General features: G+C 42.9%; 1 protein-coding gene across 6 annotated transcripts in view; it reads left to right on the top strand.

Annotated features, from left to right (window-relative positions):
• Positions 1-2,267: 2,267 nt before the first annotated feature.
• Positions 2,268-23,202, top strand: part of LOC140186092 (multivesicular body subunit 12B-like) — a 270,340-nt gene continuing 249,405 nt past the window's right edge. The window contains exon 1 of one of the 6 annotated variants that reach the window (XM_072239968.1): positions 2,268-2,376. Coding sequence is in view for 5 of the 6 variants with exons in the window: in XM_072239966.1 (XP_072096067.1) it covers positions 2,668-2,718 (51 nt within the window). In the remaining variant the exon portion in view is untranslated. Of the gene's footprint in view, positions 2,377-2,413; positions 2,719-23,202 lie in introns of those variants that run through there. The other 5 variants (XM_072239966.1, XM_072239969.1, XM_072239964.1 and 2 more) reach the window with 5 other exon arrangements.

The following is a 23,202-nucleotide window of genomic DNA, read 5'->3' on the forward strand; positions in this document are numbered from 1 at the left end:
CCCTCCGTCACTCCAAGGAAAAAAGGCAGAGTTCATTCAACCTATTCTCGTAAGGCATGCTCCCCAATCCAGGCAACATCCTTGTAAATCTCCTCTGCACCCTTTCTATGGTTTCCAAATCCTTCCTATAGCGAGGCGACCAGAACTGAGCACAGTACTCCAAGTGGCGTCTGACCAGGGTCCTATATAGCTCCTGGAAGAGACCCACACAGTCATAGGGAGAACATGCTAACACTTCACAGACAGCAGTCAAAGTCAGGATTGAACCAAAGTCTCCAAAACTGTGAGGGCAGCAGCACTATAGCTGTCCACTATTGCAGAGAATGTACTTGGGGAAATAAAAATAGGATTTTGCTTAATGTCTTAGCTGTAAAATAACACCTACAACAACACAACACCTTGGAGGTGATAAGACTTTTTGTGTCTTGATGAGAGAGCAGTCACAGATGTTAGTTTTAATCTGTCTATCAGAATGTCTAACGACAATGGTTGCCTTTAAGAACTACACTTGGAATATGTGATATGCTGTTCACTTGAGGGGGAAAATGGTAGTTTTAACACACAAAGAAGGGACCGTTAATTGCATTACACCCTCCTGGTACTGGTTTACCTTGTACTACCTCAATTCACTGGGTAATGATTTGATCGAACAAGTTTTTCACTGTATTTGTGACAATAAGAAACCAATTCCAATTCTAAACAAGTGTTTTAATGTGCTATACATATGACCACCCTGCTGATTACATAGTCCTGTTTGAAATTGTACTGATATTTGGTATCTTCATGATAGAGTGGACAGGGGTTTTGACATTTCATTCAAAAGACAACCTCCTTGAATAAGAAGGCACAGCAGCACCTCCGCTTCCTGAGGAAATTGAGGCAAGCACGCCCACCCTCCAACTTAAATAAATTTTACAGGAGCACCATTGGGAGCGTACTGACAAGCTGTGTCTCCATCTGGTATGGGAGCAGCAGAACATCGGACCAGAAGTCCCTACAAAGGACTGTGAGAATGGTCAAGAGGATCATAGGGGTCTCCCTACCTTCCATTGAGGACATTTATCAGGAGCCTGCCTATGCAGGGCCCTTAGTATCATTAAGGATTCCACCCATCCATCCAGCATCCTCTTTGTCTTTCTACCATCAAGCAGGAGACTCCGATGCATAGAGACAAGAACGGTCAGGATGGGAAACTTCTTCCCCTCAGGCCATTAGGCTTCTGAACTCCCTCCCACAACACCTTTGAAGTGTCACTGGTCAATTTGTCCTGAAACCTACAATATTTAATTTATGCACTTTACTTTGTTTATTTATGTGTTGTTTATTAATAGATTTAATTCTTACTTTCCTTAGATATTGTGTGTTATGTGTACTACCATGCTTTACACCCTGGTCTGGAGAAGATTAGTCTCATTTGATGGTATACATGTATGCAGTAATAGTTAAATAATAATGAACTTGATTTGAACTCGACATTGCAGAATTCCAATGCTTTTGTATCTACCTGAGAGTATGGAAGGGCTTTAACATCTTTAGAAGATGGCAACTCTGATTAATGACACTGTTCCTGGACAACTGGAAAACTTTGAGTCCATCTAAGAGAACAACACTCAGTACATCAAGAAACCAACCTCTCCTCCAGGGACTTTATCTATACTTCTCCCTTCCTCAGGAAAACAGCCGGCATAATCAGAGACCCCACATACCCTAGACATTCTCTCTTCTCCCATCTACCATCGGTCAGAAGATACAAATGCTTGAAAGTATGCGCCACCATGCTCAAGGACGGCCTCTACCTTGCCGTTACAAGGCTATTGAATACTTTCCTGGTACAATAAGATGGATTCTTGACCTCACAATCTACCTCATTAAGCTCTTATACCTTATTGTTTACCTGCAGTACGTTTTCTCTGTAACTGCTGCAATTTATTCTGTATTCTGTTATTATTTTACCTTGTACAACAACAAAGCACTGTATAATCATCTGATCTGTATAAATTGTATGCAATACAAGATTTTCATTGTATCTCAGTACATCTGACAATTATAAACCAATGGCAGGAGAGTGGTGAATTTATAAATATCCTTGGTGGAAAGTTGGCTTCACTGACCCTTGTGACACCTCCTGGACATCGTGGTGGAATTCCTCATTATTTTTCCCGCACCCCCATTCACAGGCTGGAGTTTCCTTGAACCTGTGGGGTGGGAACAACTTGAATCCCAACCGCTTGAGGAAAGTTGGGAGGGACTGGCCCGTGGGCTCTTGCTGTGCAGGCGGTAGGAGGTGGGGCAGACACGGGGATCGGGAGGGAGGAGGCTGCTTTAAGTCAGAGGACGCGGGGCTGGCGAGTGACCGAGGAGTTAGTGACCGACAGAGTGAGTGAGAATCACCCCCCTACCCTCCCCGCGCTCTCCCTCCGCCGGGTCGATGTCACGCTCCTCCTCTCTCCGCCGCCGCGCCGTGCCCCGCCCCGCCCCGCCGCCCGCGCTCCCCTCCCCACCCCTCGCTCCCTCGGCTGAGCCCCGGCGCACGGCTCCACGCCAGCCCGAGGCTCGGGCCGCGGCGGCAGGCCCCGGCCTCTGATTTCTCTTTAAACCACCACCCTCCTCCCCTCACCCCCTCGCTTTGTTTCGGCAAATTGCAATAAAGTCGGGCGGCGGGTGGCCATGAAAAGCTGCTTCTGTGTCAGACGGAGGGACGAGCTGCCGCAGCTAACAGTTAAGTCTGTAATTATTGTTGTTAGTAGATCTTAAATGTGGGGACGAAAAGAAAACCTTCCCTAGGCTAATGGTGAAGAGGTTCATAAATTAAATATTATCTCTGTGTGTGTGATGCAGATTAATGCCCGGCCTTTGGGTATCAGGTAGGCTCAGTCTCACCCAGTCCTGGCACTGTATTTAATCCTTCTCCCATTGTGTCTCCCACTTACAATAAGAAGCATTTAATGTACTGCCATCACACTATATTGTGTCTATTACATTGACAACCTGACCAGACCCAGATATGCAGTTTTATTCTAACTAAATACAGTAATTTTTGTTTCACTGAAAGCTCAGATCCATTGGAAATGGATCCCCAATTGAGATTTTGCGCTATGCTTATCTTTTCGGCTTCATGTAGTGGAAGGGAAGAATGATTATTGTTGAAATAGAATTGAAATGGCACTGAAGCCCATGCCTGCTCTCCTGTAGAGCAAACCCATCCATTCCATTTCTCTCATCCCGTCCTCTTAGACTTGCAAATTCTAATACCTATCCAATTCTCTTGGAAATCTAGATAGATCCTTGTTTTCACAATTCAATGATAGTGAGCGGCAGCTGGTTGGGTAAAAAGTTTTCCCAGGTATATGTCTGTGTCCTCTGCTAATCTCTTTTAATCTATGCCCCTGGTATTTGGGTGATCTGCTAATGGGATGAGCTTTTCTGCATACCTGTCATGATCTTATACACCTATCAAATATCCTATTGACCTACTCTGGACCCAGGAGAACAATGCTGACTGGTTTAGCGCAGCTGAAATCGTTCAGATCTAGAAGTTAACTTAAACATTACGCGTGACACTTTTAGGGTTTTCTCCCTGGAGTGGAAAAAAAAGCTAAATTTGCTTTGGGGAAAATGTTGGGTATTCAGTATTTTGTGAGTTTGTTATTTTTTGCAGGCTGTAGTATAGTTTTTGTGATGGAATCATGCAATTCTTTCATCTGTACAAATTTGCTTGTTTTTGGTTTATAAGTAACTTGATTTTGCTTACACAGATACCTTGTGGTTAAATATTGACTGATCATGATAATATTTTGTGTATATAGAATCTGACTGTTTGCTTTGGTGTGTGCTGTCACCGTTCGAAAATACTTGATACTTTTCACCTTTACTTGTTTATTTAGCCAATCAACGCAGAATAGGCCCTTCCGGCTCTTTGAGCCATGTTGCCCAGCATCCCCGCAACCCTGATTAACCTTAACCTAATCACAGGACAATTTACAATGACAGATTACATCTTTGGACTGTGGGAGGAAATGGTGGTGCCTCGGGAAAACCCACAGGGAGTACGTACAGAGACCTTACAGAATGGTGCCGGAATTGAACTCTGGATTACCCCGGGACTGTAATAGAGTTGCTACCATGGCAACTAGTTTGATATCATGCAACGTTTTTGGTGTTCAGTAATAAAAATTCAAAATTCAGGAAATACTGCGTGAAATATTTTAATCACTGCTTGGTAGACTGTTAATTTGACTCAAGAAGGGTCTTCGCCCGAAATATCGACAGCTTACGCTTGTCCAGGGACGCTGACTGACCTGCTGAGTTCCTCCAGCATTTTGTGTGTGTGTGTGTGTTGCTTCAATTCCTGCCGCTGTCTGTAAGAAGTTTGTACATCTTCCCCCATGACTCAGTGGGTCCTCCGGTTTCCTCCCACATTCCAGAGATGTACAGGTTAGTAGGTTAATTGGTCACATGGGTGTCATGGACTTGCTGGGCCGGAAGGACCTGCTACTGTGTTGTATCTCTAAATAAAATTAAAAATAGTTTTTCTTTCCATAGGTGCTGTTTGACCAACTGTTTACAATTGCTTTATACAAATTCTCAGAATTTACAGTATTCGCCTTCTAAACCAGGGGTCCCCTACCTTTTTTTTGCACCGCGGACCGGTTTATTATTGACAATATTCTTGCGGACTGGTTGACCCCGGGGTGGGGGAGTAGGGTTGCCAACAGACAAGAATAGCAGTCAAATACGTTGTGTTTACCCCAAGAAAGACTACCATAACCATGAAGTCTTGCGCAGGCACCTGTGTGCGCGTGCATGACTTGCGAATTTTTTTCTACAAATCGTTTTTGGGGATTCTGTATGGGAGGGGTATTAATCACAAGGGGAATATAGGTGATAAGTGGCTAATACACTCAATTTTGTTTCTAAAAGGGTTTACCTAATGCATTTAATATTAAACACATCACGTATTTTCCTTGCATGAATATAGTGATAAGTCAATTAACAGGGGAGGACAAGGGATCTTGAAGTAAGTGGTGAATGAACTTCCAGCAGAAGTGGTAGAGGCAGGTTGGATTTTATCATTTAAAGGAAAATTGGATAGGTTTATGGACAGGAAAGGAATGGAGGGTTATGGGCTGAGTGCAGGTCGGTGGGACTAGGTGAGAGTAGTGTTAGGCACGGACTAGAAGGGCAGAGATGGCCTGTTTCCGTGCTGTAATTGTTGTATGGTTATATAAATCACTTATAAGTCAATAGCCCCATAACATTTTAAGTAACGTGTGGATATTAAACACACAACGCACATTTTCGCCATATGAACATATAAAATCTTTGCCACACACCAATATCGCTGAATCAGTGGGAGCCCTGGGCTTGTTTCCCTACAACAAGACAGTGCCATCGAGGGGTGATGGGAGACAGCAATACTTGAAGGGGATGTCTTGTGTCCAGTCTATTCTGCAATTTAGTTTTCGTTGCATTCATTGCACAGATATGTTGGAAATGGAAGCAATGTTTTCAGTGCTTTCATGGCTATCTCAGGATATTCAGCCTTGACTTTGATCCAGAATGCCAGCAGAGACGTTATGTCAAACATACTTTTCAGCCTGCCGTCATTTGCAAGCTCGAGGAGTTGATCTTCTTCCCGCGCTGACATGGATGACGCGTGCTTAATGACCTTGCGTGTGTTCAAGTTCAACAGTGGGCGTGACAGGGAATGAGGAAGGGTGCAGCTGACTCATATCACCAATCATATCATACTTTTCAGCCCGCCGTCATTTGCAAGCTGGAGGAGTTGATCTTCTTCCTGCGCTGACATGGATGACGTGTGCGTAATGACCTCGCGTGTGTTCAAGTTCAACAGTGGGCGTGACAGGGAATGAGGAAGGGTGCAGCTGACCCATATCGCCAAATCATATCGTTTCCTCGCGGCCTGGTAGCACATGCTTTGTGGCCTGGTACTGGCCCGCGGCCCGGTGGTTGGGGACCACTGTTCTAAACAACCCCATCTTCTTATTCTGGCTCCTTTTCTTTCCATTCATGAAGAAGGATCTTGGCCTGGATGTTGACTGTTTATTCCTCTCCGTAGATGCTGTCCGGTCTGCTGAGTTCCTCCAGCATTGTGTGCATGTCATTCTCCTTTTATGTTTCGTCTGGAAGCGCTTCACATTGAAATCTTCTGTGGTCCTCAGGGTGGTAGAGGCAGAGACTCCTGGAACATCTTAAAGAAAGACGAGCACTTGAATTATTAAGATACAGAAAGGTGTGGATAAAGTTTTGGGATAAATATAGATGAGTGGCAGGATGGAGATACATCCCTACCAAAGGTGGTGTAAGGTGTTCCTTCCTTCCACTAGCCTGCAGTCACCCTTGGCACCTGCTTAGCCCCCCTCTGCTCAGGGTCATGTGAGGCCATGGGAGCAGGTGCTAGATGGTCGTATGAGCGCTGGAGCATATCACAAGTCCTGGTTACGCGACCAGTGATTCCAGGCAGACAATCTCTGAAGAGTAACACACACAAAATGCTGGAAGAACTCAGCAGGTCAGGCAGCATCCATGGAAATGAACAAACAGTCGACATTTTGGGCTGAGATACTTCTCCTGGACTCAAAATGAAGGGGAAGAGGCCGGAATAAAAAGGAGGGTGGAGGGGAAGGAGTCTAGCTGGAAGGCGAGTGGGTAGGAAAAGTAAAGGGCTGGAGAAGAAGGATAATGGCTGTGGTCACCTGTCTTCTAAAGACACTGCTCAGAAGAAGGTGATGGCAAGCCACTTCTGTAGAAAAATTTGCCAAGAACTATCATGGTCAAAAAGACTAAGATTGCCCGCGTTTTTCGACACAAGACATGATGATGATAGATGAGTTCTTGATAGATGGCATTGGTGTGGTGGGTTGAAGGGCCTCCTGTGCTATATGATTTGCTTTAGTTAAGATTTTGACTCAAAAATTTTTGGGACAGAGTACATGTTCAATTCATTGGTTACTATAAGCTAATATAGTAAAATGCAATGATTGGGACCAGAGTAATCTCCTTTACTCTCTTCGTTTTACTTCTAAACGTCTCTGACTTTTGCCGGAAGATGTTCAGTGAGCTTTGGCTTTTTTTTTGTCTTTCATCAATCACTATTCTTAAAGCATGAACTTGGGCAAGGAATAGATTAGCTTCATTTGTCAAATGTACATCAAAACAGTGAAATGCTTCCACTCTATCTGCCAAAAGCTATTTTAGAGAACAGTTGAGGCCCAACCGCATTGCTGTATGAAATTGCAAATTTCTACGGATGTACTGTGGAGAGCATCCTAACTGGTTGCATCGCCGTCTGGCCACTGCACAGGATCAGAAAATACTGCAGAGAGTCATAAACTCCTCCAACTCTGTCATGAGCACTATCCTTCTTGCCATCAAGGGCATCTTAAAAAGGCGATGCCTCAATTGAATGGCATCCATGAATAAGTGTCTCCATCAAGGAGGAGGTGCAGGAGCCTGACGACTCAATGCTTCAGAGTCAGCTTGCTCCCCTCTGCCATCACATTTCTGTAAGGACAGGTAGCTTCATCGGGGGACTGCTTCGTCAAGCACATCCACACCATCTGCCACAAGCAGGACTTCTGGTGGCCAAACATTTTTTAATTTTGCTTCCTGTTCTTGTTCTGACATGTCGACCCATGGCCGCCTCTTGTGCCAAAATGAGGCCACCCTTGGGGTGGAAGAGCCAACACCTTATATTCTGTCTGGGTGACCTCCAACCTGATGGCATGCATATTAATTTCACCTTCCGGAGAGCAAACATCTCCTCCTCCCCCCTCCAATTCCTCTATTCCCCTTTCTAGCCGTTCACTTCTCACTTTCCTATTACTTCTGAGTCCCCCCCCACCCATCCCCTTCCCTTCCTCCTATTGTCCACTCTCCAGCATCTTACCTTTTTCACCCACCTGGCTTCACCTATCACCTCAGCTTACCTATTCTCCTCCTCCCTCTTCGTTATTCAGGCATCATCCCCCTTTCCTTCTCAATCATGAAGAAGGGTCTCAGCTTGAAACACCTCTTTTCCATGGATGCTGCCTGACCTGCCAGTTCTTCCTGCATTTTGTGTGTGTTGCTTTGGATTTCCAGCATCTCAGAATTTCTTGTGTTTGTAACATTATGTTGCCTTTTGTTTAGGTCTCTTTATGCACTGCTTAATTTAGTTACATACACAAACAACAAATTTCACGACGTATGCCAGTGATATTAAACCTGATTTTGATTCTCGAGTTCTGTCTTATCTTTTGTCTACTAGAGAGATGCCACCGTAAAATGTCTCCATTAAATTATGAAATCTATTAGTTTGATGAGCAACATTGGCTTCTCTTCCACATCAGCACTCCCTAGTATGAAGTCCTTTTCAGACCCGGTTCACATTAATGGGCACTAAGCATCTTTCAGTACTTGGTTATCTTGCTGAATGCCAGTTCTGAGCTTTGTTGGTGGGGCTAGAGGTTGCCACATGGATTGAAGAAACTATTTGAGAATGTTCTCAAAGCCTCCTTAGAAAATGTGCAATGACACATTGGAAATCTCTAGTTTGTGGTTGGTCAGAGTGGGGAAGGAACATTTGGTTTGGCATTAAGAACCGTAGAAATTTAAGAAAGAAAGATCATGAAGGATCCCACCCACCCTGGTCATGAACTGTTTGTCCCACTCCCATCAGGGAGGAGGCTATGTAGCATCCACATCAGGACTACCAGACTCAAAAGCAGTTACTTTCTCCAAGCAGTAAGACTGATTAACACCTCCACCCACCAACCCATCCCTACTGCCACTGCTTTATCATTTCTTATCAATCACTTTGTGCCCTGTGTCTAGTGTCACTTTATGGACATACAATCAATCTATCAATATAAGCTATCTCAGTGGTTTATTTTTGTGCTGATCTTGGAGTAGGTTAAAAAGTTGGCATAACTGAGCTAGGGCCTTAGCTATACTGTACTGGTCTATGTTATATGTAATCTTGTCCGTTCTTTGGGAGCACACACAAAATTCAGCATTCGTGATAGAAGTAGTGCACTGCCTCCCAAACTGCCCATCCCCTCAAGCACTACCAGCCCCAGCTATTGTCGAGTCTGTGCACCCACATCAGTCACCGTAGAACCCACAGAACTGCAGCAGTTCAAATCATCTTCAAAGCAGAGGGATTATCTTGGTCTGTCCTGTGTTTTGTGATATCACACCAGAGGAATAATGTATCATTTCTTAATGCATGCATTACTAAATGACAGTAAAAAGAGGACTGCGTGTCCTCATAATCTAATCTAATTATCCAAAGAGAAGATTGGGTGCATTGCATAAGATAGTTGATGTGATAATACAGGGGAGATTGTGGAGGAGATTATTATTAACTGGATTGTAGGTATGTGGAAGTGAAGTGCCTTTGAAAAGGTGATGGCAAGTTGTTGCTTTCGCTGAACTGCTTCCTGTGGAGGAGCTTCTGTTGTGCTGTTGGGGATGGAGTTGCAAGACAGACCAAGTGATGAAAGATCATGCAACACTTAGAGGGAACCTGTAGTTGGCGGCCTTCCTATGTGCCTGCTGCCCTAGTTTTTATCATTGGGCCAGCCTTCAAGGATAATTACAGGTGGCACACATTGCGTACATGCTGCATTGGTGGTGGCTGGACTGTAGGCTTAGGGTGATGGACTGGATTCTTCATAGTCAAGGAGCTGTGGTGAGCTGGAAGATACTAAGCTGGTTGAACACAAAAAGAAGCACTGGAGGAACTCAGTGGGTCAAGCATGGATGGATAGTCAACGCTTTGGGTCAAGACCTTTCATCTGGACTTTCAGTCTTGACCCGAAACATTTCCTTCCACAGAGGCTGCCTGACCTATTAAGTTCCTCCGGCCTTTTTTTTTGTGTTGCTGGAGATTTCAGCACCTGCGACCTCTTTTGTTCATTATGCTGGTTGAGTGTTATTGGAGCTGCACTCATCCATTCATATAGGGACTATTCCACCTTACTCCTGAGTTGAGAGGATGTCATCAGCATTGGGGAACTTTAGTTAGACATAAGACCATAGTCTTAGGAGCCGAATTAGATCATTTGGTCCAGCTCACCTGGGATTGTTTTCTTTGGAGAAACTAAGGGGTTTTAATTGACTTGCATAACATTAAGATCCTTTCACAGAGTAACCAGAAGAGATAAATTTTTTTTCGGCAAAAGGATCAGTAACTAGTGAAGATGGATTTAAGGTAATTGATTGAAGGATTAGAGCAAAGTTAAAGATTAGTTTTCTCCTGCCGAGAGTGGTCAGGGTTTGGACTACAACCTTTGCACTATTCTGTTGTTTTCATGCTCATCACTGTATTGATTATTACCATGCATACTGTTTACTCTGTGGGCAAGGGATTTCAGTGCACCCTGCTGGATGTGACAGTAAACTAATCTGAATATGCTGCCTGAAATATAGAAATCCGGAATGTATTCAAAATGTGCCTGAATGAGCAATTATTTACTAAGCAATGGTTTATAAGCCCCCTTGTCAATGATTAGCAGGTGTACAGTGGCCTGGTTGCATCGCCACCTGAAATGAAAACACCAATGCCCTTGAACAGAGATTCCTACAAAAAGTAGTGGATATGGCCCAGTCCATCAATGGTAAAGCCCTCCCCACCATTGAGCACATCTACACTGAGCTGTTCCACAGGAAAGCAGCATCCATCATCAAGGACCCCAATCTCCCAGGCCACGCTCTCATTTTACTGCTGCCATCAGGTCCCACACCACCAGGTTCAGGAACAGTTATTATCTCTCAACCATCAGGCCCTTGAACCAAAGGGGTTAACTTCAATCAGCTTCACCCACCCCTACACTGAACTGCTCCCACCTATGGACTCGCTTTCAAAGACTCTTCATCTCATGTTCTTGATATTTATTGCTTTATTATTATTAATTTTGTATTTGCACAGTTTGTTGCCTTTTGCATGCTGGTTGCTTGTCTGTCTTGTTGGGTGTGGTCCTTCACAGAATCTATCATGTTCCTTGGATTTACTTTGGCTGATTGCAAGTGGCACGCTGGCGTAGTGGTTAGCACAGCCCTTCAGCCCTTTACAGCAGGGGTCCCCAACCTTTTTTGCACTGCGGACCGGTTTAATATTGACAATATTCTTGCGGACCAGCCGACCCGGGGGGGGGGGGTGGGGGGAGGGGAGGGTTGCCAACGGACAAGAGTAGCAGTCAAATTGTCGTCGTCATACTTTATTGATCCCCGGGGAAATTGGTTTTAAATAGTAATATGTAAATTATGCCAGTACATTATGAAATAAGTCCAGGACCAGCCTATCAGCTCAGGGTGTCTGACCCTCCAAGGGAGGAGTTGTAAAGTTTGATGGCCACAGGCAGGAATGACTTCCGGGAGGTGGGGTGGTGTTAGCCACGACCGGAATATAGATGATAAGTAGCTAATACACTCAATTTCGTTTCTAAAAGGGTTTATCTAACAAATTTAATATTAAACACACAGCGCATATTTTCCTCGCATGAATATAGTGATAGGTCAATTATCAGGGGAGGACAGGGGAGCTTGAAGTAAGTGTTGAATGAACTTTCAGCAGAAGTGGTAGAGGCAGGTTCGATATTATCATTTAAATAAAAATTGGATAGGTATATGGACAGGAGAGGAATGGAGGGTTATGGGCTGAGTGCAGGTTGGTGGGACTAGGTGAGAGTAGCGTTCGGCACGGACTGGAGGGCAGAGATGGCCTGTTTCTGTGCTGTAATTGTTATACGGTTATATAACTCACTTAGAAGTCAATAACATCATAACATTTTAAGTAATGTTTGGATATTAAACACACAGCACATATTTTCCCCGTATGAACATATAAAATCATTGCAACGCACCAATATCGCTGAATCAGTGGGAGCCCCGGGCTTGTTTTCCTGCAACAAGACGGTCCTATCGAGGGGAGATGGGAGACAGCGATACTCGATGAGGGTTCCTTATGTCCAGTCTATTCCACAGTTTAGTTTTTGTTGCATTCATTGCAGAGATATGTTGGAAATGGAAGCAACGTTTTCAGTGCTTTCGTGGCTATCTCAGGATATTTAGCCTTGACTTTGATCCAGAATGCCAGCAGCAATATTATGTCAAACATACTTTTCAGCCCTCCGTCATCTGCAAGCTCCGGGAGTTGATCTTCTTCCCGCTCTGACAAGGATGACGCCTGGGTAATGACCTTGCATGCGTTCAAGCTCAACAGAGGGTGTGACAGGGAATGAGGAAAGGTGCAGCTGACTCTCATATCGTTTCCTCGCGGCCCGGTAGCACATGCTTTGCGGCCCGGTGGTTGGGGACCGCTGCTTTACAGTATCACTGACCCAGGTTCAGTTCCTGTTGTCTGTAACGAGTTTGTACGTTCTCTTCATGACCCCAAGGGTATCCTCAACAATCCAAGATGTATCAGTTGGTAGGTTAATGGGTCATTGTAAATAGCCCTGTGATTAGGCTAGGGTTAAATTTGGGGGGGGGGCGCGGTTTAAAAGGCCAAAAGGGTTTGTTCCACCATATAGCTCAATAAATAAATAAAAACAAATCTCAGGGTTGAGTGTAGTGACATATGTATTTTGATAATAAGTTTACTTTGGAGGATCTCCTTTTGTTTCACAGAGTCAGTGTTTCTGGTGGCATGTTAATAGCCTACCAATTGTTCTGAAAGGCTGGTAAATGTGGTGGTTAGTTTTTACAATTGAGTGATTTACTGGGTCAGAGTACATTAGAAGTAATTTTATCCATTATTTCTCAAAATGGTTTCACGATCATTTTGTTTCGGTGGCGCTGACCCACATTACTAGATTTTATTTTCAAAATTAATTTCCTCAAAGTGCCATTTTGCTAATGACATCTGAGTATTAGTTTGGCATCGTGATCAGTTCAAAGCAAAATAGATTTTATTGAATATTTCTTGCTGGTATTCAATGTGTGTTAATGAAGGTTTGAACCTTAGAAACGACTGGATTAGAGGGAGTTACTTCACAGTTTATGTCAAGACACTGTTTTATGCATCTCACTTTGTGCTGCTGCTTTCAAAGTGGCATGTATCATGACAGAAATCTTGATTTAGAAATATGTTGTTTGCAGACTGATAGAGGTATACAAAACTACGATGGGTATAGATGGGGTAAATGCAAGCAAGCTTTTTCCACTGAGGTTGGGTGGACTGACAACCAGAGGTCATAGATTAAGGGTGAAAGGTGCAAAGTTTAAGGGGAACTTGAGGAGAAACTTCTTCACTCGAGGGTCATGAAGGTGTGGAACAAGCTGCCAGCACGAGTAGTGTATGTGAGCTCGATTGTAACATTTAAGGGAAGTTTGGATAGGTACATGGGAGGAAAGGTGTATAAAGGGGCTTTGGTCCTGGTGCAGGAACAATGGGAGTAGGCAGTTTAAATGGTTTCATCATGAACTAGATGGTCCAAAGAGCCTATTCCTGTGCTGTACTTCTCTATGAGTATTAAGCTCAAAATTTTCCGTGGTCTTGCCTAATTGATCTCTGAAATCTCCCACTCATTTCAATGAGATATCTGCATTCCTTTAATTGTGACCTCCTGAACATCTCCAGATTTAACAACAGTACCATTGATATCTTCCCTTTGCATTTTAGTCATAGTCATACTTTATTGATCCCCGGGGAAATTGGTTTTTGTTACAGTTTCTCCATAAATAATAAATAGTAATAGAACCATAAATAGTTAAATAGTAATATGTAAATTATGCCAGTAAATTATGAAATAAGTCCAGGACCAGCCTATTGGCTCAGGATGTCTGACCCTCCAAGGGAGGAGTTGTAAAGTGTGATGGCCACAGGCAGGAATGACTTCCTATGACGCTCTGTGTTGCATCTCGGAGGAATGTGTCTCTGGCTGAATGTACTCCTGTGCCCACCCAATACATTATGTAGTGGATGGGAGACATTGACCAAGATGGCATGCAACTTAGACAGCATCCTCTTTTCAGACACCACCGTGAGAGAGTCCAGTTCCATCCCCACAATATCACTGGCCTTACGAATGAGTTTGTTGATTCTGTTGGTGTCTGCTATCCTCAGCCTGCTGCCCCAGCACACAACAGCAAACATGATAGCACTGGCCACCACAGACTCGTAGAACATCCTCAGCATCGTCCGGCAGATGTTAAAGGACCTCAGTCTCCTCAGGAAATAGAGATGGCTCTGACCCTTCTTGTAGACAGCCTCAGTGTTCTTTGACCAGTCCAGTTTATTGTCAATTCGTATCCCCAGGTATTTGTAATCCTCCACCATGTCCACACTGACCCCCTGGATGGAAATAGGGGTCACTGGTACTTTAGCTCTCCTCAGGTCTACCACCAGCTCCTTAGTCTTTTTCACATTAAGCTGCAGATAATTCTGCTCACACCATGTGACAAAGTTTCCTGCCGTAGCCCTGTACTCAGCCTCATCTCCCTTGCCGATGCATCCAACTATGGCAGAATCATCTGAAAACTTCTGAAGATGACAAGACTCTGTGCAGTAGTTGAAGTCCGAGGTGTAAATGGTGAAGAGAAAGGGAGACATGGGAGATTTTCCCCAGCATTCCCATCCCTCTCCAAGTACACCTGCAAAAGACTGCTAAATCTCTACAAAAAGCTTTTGGTCATCTGTTTGAATAATTTCTAACATGACTCTGAGTCTATTTTTGTTTGATGTCACACCTGTAAAGAGCCATGGGGTGCCTTGCTAAAAATGGATGCAGCTTCTTCTGGAACACTTTTGTGCAGGTGTGGCAATAAAATTTTACATTATTTTTTGATGTATACACTCAGCAGCCACTTTATTAGCTACCTTCTGTCTTAATAAATTGGCCACTGAATGTATGTTCGTGATCTTCTGCTGCTATAGCCTATCCATGCTTCAACATCTTCTGCAACCAGAGATGCTCTTCTGTTCACCACTGTTGTAACATGTAGCTGTGTGAGTCACTGTCACCTTCCTTTCGGCTTGAGCCACTCTGGTCATTCTCGTCTGACCTTTCCCATTCATCATCATCAACATCTTCATCATTATATGGTCTTCAAGGTGGTGACCCAGCCATTATCAATTCTGTTCAGAGATTGCCTGCCTGGCATCAGTGGTTGCATAATCAGGGCTTGTGATCTGCACCAGCTGCTCATCCGACCATCCACCACCTGCTCCCTTGGCTTCACGTGACCCTGATCCAGTGGGTGAGGGGGGGGGGCTGCTAAGCCAGTGCCACACTTTGCCCAAGGCTGATCTGCAGTCTTTAGCGGAGGAAAGGAGCACCTTACACCTCCTTTGATAGAGACGTATCTCCACCCCACCACCCATCTCTCTCAATAACAAGGCCTTTTCTCCCACAGATTGGGGCTCACTGGATATTTTTTGTTTTTTTTGCACCATTCTCTGTAAACACTAGACACTGCATGAAAATCCCAGGAGATCAGCAAGCCACAGTCATTCCATGGTCAAAGTCACTTGGATCACATTTCTTCCCCATTCTGATGTTTAGTCTGAACAACAACTGAATCTCATGACCATGTCTGTGTGCTTTTAGGCATTGGGTTGCTGTCAAGTGATTGGCTGATTTAGATATTTGTATTAATGAACAGATGTACCTAATAAAGTGGCTGTTTGGACAATTTTAAATAGACAGTTATGCAATATACTTCTATCACATTTGCTGCATTTCCAGTCTATTAGTAGTTGTAGTTCATTGCTTGTTTCTTGTAGGCATTATTCAAAGGTGGTGTACTATTTTTCTACTCTACCTCCAATATGGAGAATTGTACTAAATTATTCTAGTTTTCTCTTCATTTCCACTTCACTGAATAATGAATGGCTTTTAAAGTTCTGTGTGAAAAATCCTGCTTTTAGATTTATCATTTGTGGGATAAATAGGCCTGATGTATTTGCACTGTGGCATTGCAAGCCCAGTATATTGCAACGAATTTGTAGAGCTTTCCAAAACACCAGTGCCATTATGACTTGTGCAGGATCACAGAAAATATGTTTTCCATTTCCAGCTGAGAATTGTCTTTAAAGTCCACATATGTTGTGTGAACATAAGAAACAGAAGCAGGTGTTGACCATTCCAACACTCATGCCTGCCCTGTTGTTTAGTAAATCAGAGCTGATCTTTTACCGGACTTCTACTTTCGTGAGCACTTAATTCCCTTGATGGATTTTGGGAATTAATCTCATGAACATACTCTGTCACTGAGCCTCCATAATCAATTTAGAGCGCAGAGCAGTACAATGCGTGAACAGACCCTTCAGCCCATAATGTCTGTGCTATGCACGATGCCAAATTAAACTAAATTTCTTCTGTCTGCACATGATTCACAACCCTCTTTCTTATTCATGTGTCTATCTCAAAAATCATCATTATGTGCCATGTTGTATGACGTGGGCAATAATCGTCTCATGACCACGATTGTTCTTTGCAAATTTTTCTGCAGAAGTGGATTACCATTATCTTCTGTGCAGTGTACTGGTGACCACAGCCAGTATCAATATTCTTCAGAAATTGTCTGCCTGGTGTCAGTGTTTGCATAACCAGGACTTGATATGCACCAACTGTTCATACGAGCATCCACTACCTGCCCGATGATTTCACTTGTCCCTGATCGTGGGGCTAAGCAGGTGCTACACCTTGTCCAAGGGTGACCTGCAGGCTAGCAGAGGAAAGGTGTGCCTTTCATCTCCTTTGACAGAGACGTACCTCTAGCCCACCACCTATGTGCTTATCTAGAATTCTCTTAAACACTACTATCATATCTTCTTAACACTCATAAAATACTGGAGGAACTCAGCAGGTTAGGTAACATCTAGAGAAAAGAATAAAGGTCTTTTACAATAGACAATAGGTACAGAAGTAGACCATTCGGCCCTTCGAGCCTTGGGCCAAGACCTTTAATTCGGACATCATAATCATTTCTACACTATGCCTGACAGCATATTCAAGGCACCTACTACTGCCCGTATAAAATAAAAGTTGCCCTGCACTTCTCCCTTTATATATTTCTCTTCAACCCCCCCCCCACCTCAAGTACATATCCTCTAGTATTTGAAATTTAAGTGGCGAGATTTCTTTCTGTCCCAGCCTTGAATGGCCAACTCCTTATTTTGACACAGCTAGGGGAACCACTCATCCCTGCGTCCACACTGTCAAGCCCTGAAGAACTTTGTATGTTTCTGATATATCACAGATCATTCTTGTAAGATTGAGGGGTCAAGACTGAGGCTTTATTCTCTTCCCTTGTGACAAATCTTTTATATCAGAAATAAAGAAACTGCAGATGCTGGAATCTGGAGGAATACAACCTGAAATGTCGACCGTTCATTTTCCTCCATTGGTGCTGTTTGATCTGTTGAGGCCCTCCGTGCTTTGTGTGTTAATACCAGGAATCAGTCTGGTGAACCTGAAAGCAATATTCCAGATGCAATCCCATCAGGGCCGTACATAATTGAAGTGTGAGGTCTTTGTGCACAATTAAAGCTAACTTGCTATTTGTATTCCTAAATACTCTTTGTATCTGCATAGTAACTTCAGTGATTTGACTGCAGGGACACCAATACTTACCAAATTCTTGCCATATAAAATATATCTTCCTTTCTGTTTGTGGACCAGAGTGGAATGCATGATGTCATATTTGTTCTTCCTCGTGTGCTTGGTCATTGTGTTACCTATCTACATCTTCGTGAAAACTCCTCAATGGCCTCCAGAGTTCACACAATTTCCCGAGTTTTGTAAGATGCCGTACATTGCTGAAGGAGCTAGGGATCTATGGTCAGATTGTATGGCAAACCAAAGGAGCCACGTCAGAGGCAGCAGAAAGAAGCAGTCACTGGCTTTGGATCAAGCGAAAAGACCACTCCTGGGCACCAAGAGAGTGGAAAGTGGCGTGACTCTGGGACACCAGAAGTCATTGTCCAGCCCTCTGGAGATGTAGTGGGCTAATCGCTAAAACGTTGAGGAAGGAGGGTGCCCACTTAAAAACCACTGCCTGTCAACCCTGTGCCACTCCCAACATCGAGGCAGTCTCGAGCAAGTGCTCACAACCTATCGCCACGAGGGATATTAGGATCTTATCCTGTGTTTTTTTTTATTTTCCCCATCTAAGTGGCTAAAAGGTGGGAGGAGAAGATGGCGGCACGCCTGCGTGTGCGCAGCCCTCTGGTGAAAAATGATATCGTATCTGTTAATTAGGGGCCGTGGACAATTCTGATTTGATGGAGAATGGATGTGAAAGCACAGAGGAACATCGTTACTGTGTGGCCGGGAATCTTTCAGAGGGTAGGCCTCAAAATCCCTGGCCTTGCCTGCTTTTAGCGACCGAGAAGGCGGTCGAATCGTTCGGACAGAGGTGACGTGACACTCAGTACTCGGTGTCGGAGAGCTGATCAGAGCTCGAAGTTTTCGGATGACTCAGAGTTGGATTGTGGTCGGCATGGCAGGGAGAGTTTTTCTTCTTTCTCCCGTCTGTGTGAGATGTGGGACATTTGAGAAACGTTGAACTTTACTGTGCTCACGGACTTCTTCATCAAGTTATGGTATTGTTACACTGTTTGTAACTATATGTTATAATTATGTGGTTTTGTCAGTTTTTTCAGTCTTGGTCTGTCCTGTGTATTGTGATATCACACTGGAGGAAATAATGTATCATTTCTTAATGCGTGCAATACTAAATGACAATAAAAGAGAACTACGTTTCTTCATAATCATAATTATAAATATATTTCTTTAAAATCTGCTCAAGTTTCCATTTGCCAGGTTTTTTTTTGTTCTCTTTTTTTTTCTCATCTTCCATTGGGCAGAAGATAGTTTGTACAATCAAGTTCAAGGACAGCTTCTGTCCTGCTGTTATAGGACTGTTGAACTGCTCCCAGTACAATAAGGAGTCTTGAATTCACAGTCTACCTCATTATGGCCTTGCACTACACTTCTCTGTTACTGAAACCCTTTATTCTGCATTCTGTTAATATTTTCACTTGTAATAACTCAATGTACTGTTGCAATGAGATGATTTGTATGGACGGCAACAAAACAGTTCTTCACTGTACCTCAGTACATGTGACTAATAAACCAATTTACTAATTTAAATTTCTCTGCTTTTGCCATTCAAATTTATTGTACCTGAATCCTTTCATTTCAAAAATGTTTCTGGTTCATTTTTGTTATTATTTTTAAAATGTGAACATTGCCAAGTAGCAACAATCTGCAGATGTTGGAAACGTGAAATAAAAATAGAAAAGAGCAGGTCAGTAAGTTTATGTGGGAGGGGGGAGAGAGAATGTCTGCAATCTGAAATAGTAACTTTTTCTCCTACCACAGATGGTGCCTGACCTGCTGAGTATTTCTATGTTTGCTGTCTTTATTTAAGGCTAAATGACTCTTTAAAATATAGCTTCATGTTTTTCTCTTTGAGGACATTGAACATCATGGTTTGATCTGTCACCTCACAAGTACTTGATGCTGAAACCCAAAGTGACACTACAAGACTCAAATTGGTTCATATGTCCTTTCTGACAGTTTGTCAGTGCTAACAATTGAAGTTGCCAGGAGCGGCTAATCAGAATCAGGTTTAGTATCACCAGCATATGTCGTGAAATTAGGAGCAAAGATCTCATCAAGAATTGTTTGGAATCTTTCTTAATTGTGCCTTCTATAATTTCAAAGCTTTCTTCTGTAAAATTGATACGAGAGGCCGTAAATGCTGGAAATCCTGAGTAATATACAAAAAGTTGGAAGAGCTTTGAGGGTCAGGCAATATCTATAGAGGGAAATTAGTTTTTGCCATCAAGTATATTTTCTACTGCAAAACTTAAAAGAGAAACAGACTTAGAAATACTGAGCAATTGAGGCAGCAAATGCTTAAGTATTAACAGTATTTTTGTTATTATATTTAATACATTGCATTTATTTTCATAAATGGCATGAAAGGTTAGTTTTGGTCATGATAAACACACACTGCCTGGTAAAATACCATCTGGTTCACTAAATGTCCTTCAGCAAGGGCTGGGTCTACTTTATTTTACTGCTCTGGCCTGTGTTACTCCAGCTGCGTTAGTGCAGGTGATTCATAAGTGCCTCCTCAGTTCAACAACAATTCGGGATGGACTGTTATTAAGACCATAAGACATAGGAGCAGAATTAGGCCCATCAGGTCTGCTCTCCCATTCCATCATGGCTGATTTTCTCATTCTGCTGCCTTCTCCCCGTAATCTTTGACATCCTTACTAATTAAGAACCTATCGACTTCCACTTTAAATATACCCAAAGGATTGTCCCCCACCAGAGCCATCTGTGGCAGCAAGTTCTTCAGATTCGCTACTCTCTGGCTAAAGAATTCCTCTTCATCTCTGTTTCAAACTGACACCCTTTTACTCCTGAGGCTGTGCCCTCTGGTCCTAGACTCTGCCACTTTAGGAAACATTCATTCTGTTTAGGCCTTTCAAAAGCTGATGGGTTTGAATGAGAAGCCTCCCTCATTCTTCTAAATTCCAGTGAGTACAGGCCCAGAGCCATCAAACGCTCCCTGTATGTTAACCCTGTCATCTTGAGATCACTCTTGTGAACCATTGCTTTCTTAGATAAATGCCAGCATTGCTGGTGACTTCATGACTGTGAACAAAAGAAAGTCACATTGAAGCTTGTGCTTTAAAGTCCACTAGCATACTCCAGCAAAGCTCTTAATGAATCAAGTCAAATTACTACCTTCTCTGCCAGTGGTGATGACAGACCTGGAATTAACTAGTGTTTCTTGCAGACATGGCCCCAGTTTGGAAGGAGAAATTCTATAATTATGGTGTTGAGTGTTCACTTTATATGGATACTGCTCAAAGATGTCACACGCTTGCTATTGTGTTTTGCTAACATCCTAGTTTAGCACAGTTAATGCTATTCTGACCTAAACCAGATGGATATCAATTACTACCTAAGAGCTAAATAATAGTTATTTTTTTGGGGAGAAAGTTAATATTTAACATTGTGGAAGTCAGCTTAATTTGCCAATGACAAAGACCCTCATAACATGAAGAAAGTGTGAATGTGTGAAGATTTTGCCTTTGGTGTCTTGGACTTATTGCAAAAATTGCACAGAAATCTCAGTGAAGGATATACAGAAGCAAGTCAAAAGTTTTTAATCTAAATGTCAGCCAGAGAAATGGAGGGTAACCTTTCAGTTTTACTGTTCAGTTTTATCTTCGGTACTTTGTGTGTTCTTAGTGTTATTTTTACCTATCCAGTTTTAGCCAGGGAATTTTCAACAATGTACGGTAAAGTAGCAGTTAGCGAAATGCTGTTATAGCACCAGCAACCTGGGTTTGATTCCGCCACTGTCTTTATAGAGTTTGTACAATCTCCCTGTGACCGCATAGGTTTCCTCTGGGTGCTCCCACATTTCAAAGATGTACGTGTTAGTAGGTTAATTGGTCACATGGGTGTATTTGGACAGGATGGGTTTGTTGGGTTGAAAGGGCCTATTACAATAATGTATCTCTACAAAAAGAAAGCCTCCTCTCATTCCAATGCTATTCTCTAAAACTCTTGCATGTATGTATTCTTGAACCTCATATACATTCAACTCTGAAGTGGTGCACAAAGTTCTACGTGAACTAGTCATCTCTAATGCTACTTCCCTACCACCTGCTTTATACCATCCTTGATGTTATTCGCTTGTCTGTTCAATATGGGTGAGCAGTAGATTCATGCACATGAATATTAGGAAACCAAAGCTATTGTCCTAGCTATCTCCGCAAATTCTCTTCCATTGAAGATGCAGGTGTTTGCAGATACGGGAATCTGGAGCAAAGATTAAACAATTGGGAGAACTCAGGTCAAACAACATGGATTTCAGTTCAGCATTCAACACTATATTGTCCCACATACCTTGGTGAACAAACTCATACTCCTTAGTCTAAACACAGCACTGTGCAACTGGGTGAATGTGGGAATAGCCATTCATTGGCAGAATATGGGGATTGTTGGCAAGGCCAGTATTTAATGCTCTCCCAAGTTGCCCTAGAACAGAATGGCTTGTTAGGTCATTTCAAAGCATAGTTGAGAATCAGCCACCTTATTATTGCTGGCCTTCCCATTTGCCTTCTCACTTTACATTCTGTACAACTGGGCTCATCAAAAACTCTGCTGTTTGTGTCCCAACTTGCAATTCCTGCTGTTGATTAATTCTTTGTTCTGATCTACAATGTATGTCTAATCCCTTCTGCAGTTTCCTTAGACAAATGTGTTCTTCCAATATTGATCCCAGGGTAAAACTAGCTCCCCTTTTGGGTGCACCAATTTTTAAAATTTTTATTTTATTTTATTGACATGCTGCATGGAGCAGGCCCTTCTCAGCCCTTCGAGTTATGTTGCCCGGCAACCCCCAATTGAACCCTAGCCTAATCAAGGGACAATTTACAACGACCAATTAACCTGCCAACTGGCAGGTCTAGACTGTGGGAGGAAAATGGAGTACCCTTGTGGTCACGGGGAGAACATAAAAACTCCTCACAGGCAGCGGCAGAAATTGAACAGGTCGCTGGTACTGTAAAGCGCTGTGCTAACCAGCCTCCCTAATTTCAACCCCAGACCCTGGTATTCCTTCTCAAATCTTGCCCCTTGAATTGAACCTTTAGATTCCTCAATTAGCATCAGATTGTTTTCGCAGCCTGTGTAAATATAGAGGCAAGTACAAAAGTTATCTTGCACACACTCATGTTTCCGGCACAGGATGTTTGATGGGAATTGGAATGGATAAAAGATGACCCCTTTTTTCAATTGTTTTTCTTTCTCTTCATAGCTTAGTAGAACGGAAACCCTTCTTGGTATCCTTACTGCTTCCCTGTGGTGCTGAGCTGACTCAACACTCAGGGATCGAATTTTTTTCTCCACCCTAGCGGGATTGACTTGGATCCTGCCTTATTCCTCCACCCACGCATACTTGTTTCTTAATGGACCAGCAAACAGTGATTTAAGAGCGAAGTCTCCGAATTTTTTCCAGACCCTGTTTTTTTCAATTTTAGGAAAATACTTTCAATGAGTGTTTTTCAGAGAAAAACTATGAAATATTCTAATAGTAAAAAATCTAATCTTCATTCAATACATAATTGCAATGCTTTTAGATGATGGGTATTAATATCTCATTATTTAATGATACTTGATAGACATAAAATTCAATGCCTTGTGTCAGTGAAAACCT

The sequence above is a fragment of the Mobula birostris genome, chromosome 22 (genome assembly GCF_030028105.1).
Source record: "Mobula birostris isolate sMobBir1 chromosome 22, sMobBir1.hap1, whole genome shotgun sequence".
NCBI lineage: Eukaryota > Metazoa > Chordata > Chondrichthyes > Myliobatiformes > Myliobatidae > Mobula > Mobula birostris.